This window comes from Trachemys scripta, chromosome 8 (genome assembly GCF_013100865.1).
Source record: "Trachemys scripta elegans isolate TJP31775 chromosome 8, CAS_Tse_1.0, whole genome shotgun sequence".
NCBI lineage: Eukaryota > Metazoa > Chordata > Testudines > Emydidae > Trachemys > Trachemys scripta.
In genome coordinates, this window is record NC_048305.1 from 79,961,973 (window position 1) to 79,971,330 (window position 9,358).

Below are 9,358 nucleotides of genomic sequence, written 5' to 3' on the forward strand. Positions count from 1 at the left end.
CATTGTGAGTTTTTTTTTTTTAATATCTAGGCTCCTTGGAATCACCTGTTCAAATCTCTGCTAGTTGTCTGGAGATACATTAATGGAGTACTATGAAATCTGACACTGAGGTGAAGGGAGGTGGCAGCCTTTCAGATCAAATCTTAAAAACCATGGTCTTCCAGTCTGTCTGGACATAAAGATCCATTGGTGCTTTTCATAAAAATAGACTGTTTCCAGGATGGCGATGGCCACAATTTTCCTCTTCCCTTTTCTTCCCCATCTTCCGCCCACCTATTATAATGCACTGGCCAAGAGTCTTCCCCCTCTCTCATGGTTTAACCATGTGAGAGGTCTGCTGCAGCCTCCAAGTTAATGTAACTGGTTCTTCACTTCAGGCAGGGTCATAGGTCCACAGACAAGCCAGCCTGGACATTGTTGCCTGTCGCTGAGCTTGCTACATCTCTGGCTGTTAGTTACCATCCACCCGAAGAATGATGTAATTTTCATCATGAGAGACAGAGTTCGTCATGACACATATAGTTAAAGTTGCTCAATATTTTTCCATTATGATCTTCTCTTATTAGTGGCCAAACTTTAATGGTTTGGATGGAAATTTTCCATGCTTGCTCTCTGCCTCGGTTTGAATTCCTTTTGAAACTTTCAGTGAAAACAGTTTAGATATTCCCAAGGTGTTAGGTATTTTTGCTATCCCATCTTAAATATTGTCCTACAGAATCTTTGAAGAGTTCGGATACCTCCAGACTTTAGATCAGAAACTTGAAATTTGGTATGAGAATGATTCTGGGGACAGAGAAGTGCCATCTGCTGTTCCATGAAAATCCACCCAAATTTGGTCAAGGTATAAGACTCTGAAATCACCATTTCCAGATGCTCTGCAGAGCTTGTGAGAGGCCTACTGCTAACGTTTCTGACCATTCTCTCTGCACTGAGCATGCTTTCGGATACACGGAGTCACAAAGAGAGTTCCAGACAACACGTAGACAAAGCAGCAACTGCAAAATACCCTGTGACCTAGGCCAAGGAAAGTTAGGCTGGGACCAAGGAGGAGATAAAGAGTTCTAGACTTGGCTCTTCCCCTGACCAGTTTCTGTTGTTTGTTATTATGGGGGCATCTTATTATTGAGTACAAGGCCTCAGGCCCTACGTTAGAAGGAAGGCAAGTATCCTTTTCCCCCAGAGGTGTTAAACAAAATCACTTTTGGCAGAGCTGTGACTAGAACCCAGGTTTCTAATATGATAAACCCATTAGCCATTTTCCTACACTGCATTTTATAACAAATCTGTGTGCATGGCTGTGCTGTATGTACCCCTAGACCACACTCTGTTCAAGGGTAGGAAAAGAAGAACCCAGAGATCCTGATTCCTAACATCCTGTTACTGTATAGCAAACATCCGTTCTAGCAGTCAGTCTACATAAGGGGTGGGCAAACTTTTTGGCCCGAGGGCCACATCGGGGTTGTGAAACTGTATGGAGGGCTGGGTAGGGAAGGCTGTGCCTCCCCAAACAGCCTGATCCCCGCCCCCTATCCACCCCCTCCCACTTTCTGCCCCCGACTGCCCCCCCCAGAACCCCTGACCCATCCTGCCCCCCTGCTCCTTGTCCCCTGACCACCCCCTGCCCCTAACTATCCCCCCAGGACCCCACCCCCATCCAACCCCACCTGCTCCCTGTCCCCTGACTGCCCTATCCACACCCTCACCTCCTGACAGGCCCCCCGGGACTCCCATGCCTATCCAACCCCCCGTCCATTGACCACCACCCCCCCAGAACCTCTGCCACATCCAACCACCCCCTGTCCCCTGACTGCCCCCTGGAACCTCCTGCCCCATATTCAACCCCCCTGTTCCCCGCTCCCTTACCATGGCACTCAGAGTAGCAGGAGCTCGGCACCTGGCCGGAGCCAGCCACACTGCCCAGCAGAAGCGGCGGGTCAGAGCGCTGGTGGCGCGGTGCACTGAGGCTGTGGGGGAGGGAGGACAGCAGGGGAGGGGCAGGAGGGCTAGCCTCCCCGGCTGGGAGCTCAGGGGCTGGGCAGGATGGTCCCGCGGGCCCTAGTTTGCCCACCTCTGGTCTACATAGAGGATAGCAGCTAGCTGCTGCTGCTGCCAGTTACTCCTTTAGCACAAGTGATAGGTCTGTTTTGTGGATCCCTGCTGATGACCCCTGTGGAGACCAATATCATTCCACATGATGGAACATCCATTTCTCTTTCTTCTTTTTAGAAAAAAACAAACCAAAAACTAAAATTACATACAAAAAGACCTTACATTTAAAGAATAGTGATGCTGCAAAATCAAGCACTGAAATGTTAGGAAATGCCGGAATTAATGTTACACTGGCAACCTTAATTCAACCCCTTCTCCATATGCATTATGATGCAATATTTAATTACATTATCACATTTATTGAACAGGGTTCCTTCCTCATTTAATGCATGGGATGGACAGGGTTGCAGGAAGAGAAAGGATGGTCTCTTGTGTTGAAGGTGCTGAACTGGGACCCAGAAGAGCCAGTTCTATTCCTCCTCTGCCACAGACTTTCCTGTGTGATATGAATGTATATGCGTATATTCTACGCATTTGTTCTGTGGGAGTCCAAGGGGGCTGATTTAGAGTTGGATGAGTAACCTTAATTCTGGCATTTCCTAACTCTTGGCTTTGCTGTGTGAGTGTGTGAGAGAGAGAGAGAGAGAGAGAGAGAACAAAAATGTCTGTCTAAATTTATTTTTCAGGTTTTGGGGCTTTTGTCAAAAAAGAAGAAAAAAAACTGAAATGTGTTCAGGCTTTTGACTAACACATCTGCTTGATGAAGTTTTGGCCAGCTCTCCTATCTGTTTAGTGCACATATGCACTGTATACTGTGTGTGTCTGTAGGGTCCTTGGGATGTTAAGGCACTTTGGGTGTGACATTTCTGCTGACTGTTGTGACACTCCTGTAATGAACTCTACACGAGCGGAACCCTGAAATCACTGGGGCTCTGCACAAGGGCCGGTCTGAATGCACTGGGGTCTATTATCATAAGAGAGCTAACACAACACTGTTTTAAAGGATGCCAGACATGTTTAAAGTATCGCTTAAACTCGTCGACATTTCTCCTTCACATGTATTGCTGTTTTACATTTAGGGTTATTTAGCTTACCCATTACCTCAGTTTGGCTGAGGACATGCTGTAAAACACTACAGAAAAGGCATTTTAGGCCATGTGAATGACTTCAATATAAGGAAAGCATGACTAAGGGCTGAGAGAATGTGCAGTGAATATTACCCTCTATAGGCTGGAGAGAATTCCCAGAAAAACTAGGCATGCAGGAAATGCCTGGCTGCTAGTATAACTGGTCATGCAAGTGCTCCTGGGCAGAAAGCCAGACTCCTACAAACTCGCTTCGTGACTGCTACAATCTTGGTACATAAGGGAATTTTAAAAAGATCTTTCCAATTGGGTGTCTGATACACAAATTAGATGAAATGACCTGTCTCTTTTTTTCCAAAAGATATCAATGTATTTTTGCTGTATTTGAAGGCCATTAGACTTCTTGTTTTATATGGGGATGGTTTAGAGTGTACAGCAGAGGTCTATTTATTGCTTATGCGTCTTCCATGAAATGAGATTTAAATTTTTTTTCAGCCTGCAGATCTAGATGTAGTAGGAATTGCATGGGGGGAAGGTAGAGGGGAATAGTGGCGCTCTCCCAAGCTTTACCCAAGCTCCACTTAGCTAAGGCTCCAAACTCAGGCACTGCTTGTAGTAGAATTGTGCATATGTTCAAAACACAATTACGCAGCTGTGCTGCCTGCTCTAGCCTTGGGTCTCCATCGGTAGGGTTTGAATAACTACAGGCGGGGCAGATTAAGCCGGCAGTGGCTCTCAACCTTTCCAGACTACTGTCCCCCTTTCAGGAGTCTGATTTGTCTTGCGTACCCCAAGTTTCACCTCACTTAAACTAGTTGCTTACAAAATCAGACATAAACATACAAAAGTGTCACAGCACACAGGTACTGGAAAATTGCTTACTTTCTCATTTTTACCATATAATTATAAAATAAATCAATTGGAAGATAAATATTGTACTTACAATTCAATGTATAGTATATAGAGCAGTATAAACAAGTCATTGTCTGCACGATATTTTAGTTTGTACTGACTTCGCTAGTGCTTTACATAAGAAAATAAGAGCGGCCATACTGGGTCAGACCAAAGGTTCATCTAGCGCAGTATCTTGCCTTCTGACAGTGGCCAATGCCAGGTGCCCCAGTTTTACAACAGGCTACATAAAAAAAGACTATAACAGGATTCAAAAAAGAACTAGATACATTCATGGAGGATAAGTCCATCAATGGCTATTCGCCACGATGGGCAGGGATGGTGTCCCTAGCCTCTGTTTGCCAGAAGTTGGGAATGGGCAACGGGATGGATCACTTGATTACCTGTTCTGAACGTTTTGAGTAGTAATGCAATCCACTCTGGAATGAGTGAGCAGAGTATAGTAAGAAAGAATGAGACTAGAGAGAATCCAGGTAAGTTTTGCAGAGGGGAAAAAGACACTTCCTTCCAGACCTTAAAACATTTGTAAATGTGATCTTTCATGCCATCTTAAAAAGGTGGGGATAAGGGGTTAGTTTGTATACTAGAATGTATGCATCTCCAAAGGGCCCGATACCTAACAGAGCATATTATTATGTTATCCATCGTAGGAACTAGCTAACTAAAATAATTCTCCCCTTCACTGCTGGATTCTTGGAAGCTTGCTCTTGTTATTTCTAGTTAGTCCCATTCTCCTTTTCTTCTCTGTGTTAGGATTAACACAGTCACTACTTCTATATTATTTTATCTTGAGAGCAATCCATCCAAAATGTCCTTTTGTTTAGTCTCCCATGTGTCTGTTGTTGTTATAGCGTAGGGACTTCCCTCTCGTTGAAGTTATTGTGCAATATTCATTATTTTCTATCTGAAGCCCTTTACGCAGTAAAAGAAGTCAAAAGACTACTGTATGAATGGTTTCTGCATCATTCTGTATTAAATACAATTTTGCAACTTCTAAAGCAAGTATTCTGCAATGAATCACAATATGTTCCCGAGAAGTGAACTATTGCTACAACACAATTACAATAACAGGGTTCTCTTTGCTTTTCCTCCAAGAATGGAAGAACACCAGTGTCTCAAACCCTGCTGTATCCAGGCACTGGTCCTTCCTGTACTGATACCAATAGTGCGATGCAGGCCTAGTAAAGAATATACTGCTTTAAATGGGATCTATAGAGATCAATTGCAGAGGAAAGACAGCTATGGAGTGTGATCTGTAAAGGCCTATCCTCCAGACACCTATTACTTACTATCATGAGCAGTCCCTGTGACTACTTGTGATTGTAGGCTCTACACCTGGGAAGTGTTTGCAGTATCAGTGAGACTTTAAAAAACAAATGATGGCAACTTAAATACAAGCAAGTTAATAGGAAAGCAAAGACAATGACTTCAAGAATAAAAATGCATCCAGTGCAATAAAAGTGCTGTTTATTCCAACAAAACCTGTTAGCTCTTTTATGGAGGTAGATGGAACCTTGGAAATTCAGAAGAATTTCCTATCTGATGAAGAAACAAGAAGTGAGAGTAAGATAAACACTTCCTCCGGAATGCATGACATTCCTTACTTCAGTTTCATATTCTCCACAGGATATGTATGAGTCAGACTACAGTGTGGAGAATGTACCCAGACAAAGGAATTATCGGAGGTGTGTGCAAGTATTAGGTGCTTTCTACAGCACACCGTTAAATAATATCCTTTCTGTGCTTCACTTCATGTGTCATTTTGTACTGACGAGCAGTAGCACGGGTGACCTCATAAATCATTCAGATGTAAATTCATCTAGACGCAATAGACTAAATTGTGCTCTTAACTACACTAAGGTAATTCTAAAGTCAGTGGGGCTTCTCTAGATTTATACCAATGTGTCTGAGAGCAGAATATGGCCTAAGTTCTTTGTTCACAGGATCTTGCTGGGAGTAGTTTAAATACAGGGTCTTTCTTCTAAATGCATTACATGATCCCTGTGTATTTGGTGGTTTCTCCTTCATCAGGAGCCAGTAGACCCTGGCCAAAGGGATCCAGATTGTACAGTGGGAGAGCAAGGAAAGGGCAAAGAGATTTGGGAGTACGTACAAAGACACAAAATGCAGTGATTAAGAGGATAACTTATTTAGAATATTTGGGTGTGCTTAAGATTTTTGGGTAAGGCCAGAGTTTGGGGCAGTTTCTTTGGGCCTCATTCGTTACTTTGTAACTCTAGTTTTATGTCGGTAAAAGCTGGAGTGATGCAGTGGTGAATCTGGCTCGTAGTCGTCAAATTGTTTTTTACATCTGTAATTCTAGAGACGGGGCTTAAACCAAAACCTTTTGATACAATTACCCCCTCAAACCCTGTGAGTCTTTGAAATCCCAACCCAGATCCAAATTTTGCATATTTGCCCTACATTTATAAGCAGCCAAATCAAAAGTCCTGAGCAACTGCTGCCAACTCTTCTGTTCTGAAGCATCGCTACAGGTATGTCTATAACTGGGCGCAAGCCTCCCAGCCCAGGTAAACAGACTCGCGCTAGCAAGGCTTGAGCTAGCTCGCTAAAAACACCGGTGTGGACATTGCAGCTCCAGTGGAGACTTAGGCTGGCAGCCTGAGCTCAGACCCAGGGGGTCAGGTGGGCTTGAGAGCGCAAGCTGCTGCCTAAGCCACAATGCCCACCCTGCTGTTTGTAGCTGACTAGCTCAGGTCCCGCTAGCACAAGTACCTGGACTGGAAAGCTCATTCCCAGCTGCAGTGTTGATACCTCCTATGTGGTCCCCTGAGGAACAAGGAGTTAACCCAGGCTCCCTGGGCAGAAGTGCTTAGTGGAAGAGCTCCAGGAGGGGCTGTTTGGGAGACAGAAAAAATGTCTTTGGGAAGAATTTGGAGGCTGCTGAACCCATGCTGGGGAGTGTTAACATAAGCAGAAAAGTAACTTAATTCACTTCTTTTTATAGACCTTACGAATGGCCAGTTCTTAAGGGATGCTGAGCACCTGTAGCTCCCATTGATGTGAACAAGGATTTGGATATTCAGCACCCCTGAAAATCACTCCATGTCCCTTAAGGAGAAAACGTTGCTGACTACGGTTTTGTGGGTGGTGGGGGGAGGTTCCTGCTGAGTCATCCCACAAGGGTTTTCAAAATTTAGATCTGAGTTTAGGCAGCTTGACTTCATTTCTGCTTGATACCAGGAGGTCCTGTACTTGAAGTTAGGACATAAAAAGAAACCTTACTTGTTATGTAGTGAAATCGCTCCTGCAAAACCATAATCAGCTACTTTTTCTAGGTTTGCGTTTGTACATTCATTTTGGAAAGCTAGTGCACTTCCTCTAAATAGCTGCGCTTCACTTCTGTCAACAGACCATGCAGCAGATGAGTGACCATCGCTATGACAAATTGACAGTGCCTGACGACGCTGCAGCAAACTGCATATATCTCAACATTCCAGGCAAAGGCCACGTTTTGCTGCACAAAGCCCCTGAGGAATATCCAGAAAGTGCAAAGGTAAAGGGAGAGTTACGAATTAGGGACTCTTCCTGTGAGTACCTCCTGGGATGGGACCGCAGTACTGTGCACGCATATGTGTGCACGCACACACATGTAAACACATCAGATGATTATTTCCAGCTCCACTACTGATTTTTGTCTGACCTTATTACTTAATCTCTTTCTCCTCCTGTTGTTCCCTTAGTGTAAAATGGGAATAATTCTACTCCCTCACTGCATTATTCAGGGAATTCATTCATTAATGTTTGTAAACACTTTGAGATCTTCAGATGGAAAGCAACATATAGATGCAAAGTATTACTATTTATTACCAATGACTGGCTAATCATCAAGATAATATGGGGAAGAAACAACTGTTTCAAGGAAGAAACGATTATCCACAGTGAACCAAAGAGAATGAGCTACACAATGAGTAGAGTTACTCTTTTTAACTCGCCTAATTCCTAGCAGCACACTGGAAGTGGGGAGAGGGCTGAGGAATTTTCCCCTTTCCTCTTGTGGCCCTTCCACAATCTTATATTCTCCCCCAAGGGAAGCAGAATCATCACAGTTACGATGCCTTTAAAGTTTTGAGCGTCAAAACTGGGGTGCGGATGGGATTTGGCAACACAACTTCAAATCTGTAAATTTGTTTCCATTGTATTGATTCAATAAATAGTTGGAGGAAATGGAAGGGAGAGATGCTCAAGTGTAATGACTTTTTCCTTCTATTTCCTAACCAGGTTTTTGAAAAACTGAAGGACCACATGCTGATCCCTATAGCCAGCACAGAACTGGAGAAAGTAGATGGGTTACTCACCTGTTGTTCTGTCCTTATTAACAAAACTTCAGAATTATGAGATATAGAATCCCTCCCTTGTAACTGGCAATAAAGTACATGCAAGGTAGACCAATCTATATCCACACTTTTATTGTTTTTATTGACAATCTACTGTACCACTGTGCTACTAACCCTTGTTTACAAATGTTTTGCTTTGTGTATTTGTATGTCCCGGTAGATGGTATTTAAGGTGTATGTGTGCTTTTGCTGGGATGAATATAGTGCAATGAGCAAGCAAAAGACAACTATGATAGCTAACCCCTAGCTTTAGTGATTTACATACTCAGTGTGAAAACTACATGGGGGAAAATTAGTTCCTAACCATTTGCTAAGCATCTCCATTGTCTTGACACCTTTCCCACGTGTTTTACCTTTTCTCTCCCTTTCCTTTCTGCTTCATCACCCTTTTTTTCTTAAGTCTTTTCCCTATCTTCCTCTCTTTATTATCAGGAATTCAAGATATTGGTAGCTAATGAAGGACATTCAATAGAACCATGAATTTGGGCTTGTGTAGTAAGTAGGCTTTCCTTATGATGATTGAAACAGTGTGAAATTGATTATACTCCTTATTCTGACCAGTATCGCATGGCCACTTCTGTGTAGAATCATATACTCCTGGGGCATTCTGTGCCAAAAAAATGAAAAATTCTGTGCCAAAAAATTAAATTTTGTGCACAATATTTTAAAATTCTGCATATTTTATTTGTCAAAATAACACTACATAATCACACCAGTTTCAGGTTTCAGAGTAGCAGCCGTGTTAGTCTGTATCTGCAAAAAGAACAGGAGTACTTGTGGCACCTTAGAGACTAACAAATTTATTTGAGCATAAGCTTTCATGGGCTACAGCCCACTTCATCGGATGCATAGACTGGAACATACAGCAAGAAGATATTTATACATACAGAGAACATGAAAAGGTGGAAGTAGCCATACCAACTGAAAGAGGTCAGTCAATTGAGATGAGCTATC

General features: G+C 43.2%; 1 protein-coding gene across 5 annotated transcripts in view; it reads left to right on the forward strand.

Annotated features, from left to right (window-relative positions):
• The window catches only part of DDAH1 (dimethylarginine dimethylaminohydrolase 1), a 143,931-nt gene extending 134,802 nt beyond the window's left edge, over positions 1–9,129 (forward strand). For all 5 annotated transcript variants that reach the window (XM_034778845.1, XM_034778842.1, XM_034778844.1 and 2 more), the window contains 2 exons: positions 7,420–7,563; positions 8,289–9,129. In XM_034778845.1, the coding sequence (XP_034634736.1) occupies positions 7,420–7,563; positions 8,289–8,405 (261 nt within the window). In that variant the 3' untranslated portion in view covers positions 8,406–9,129. The remainder of the gene's footprint in view (positions 1–7,419; positions 7,564–8,288) is intronic.
• Positions 9,130–9,358: the final 229 nt, after the last annotated feature.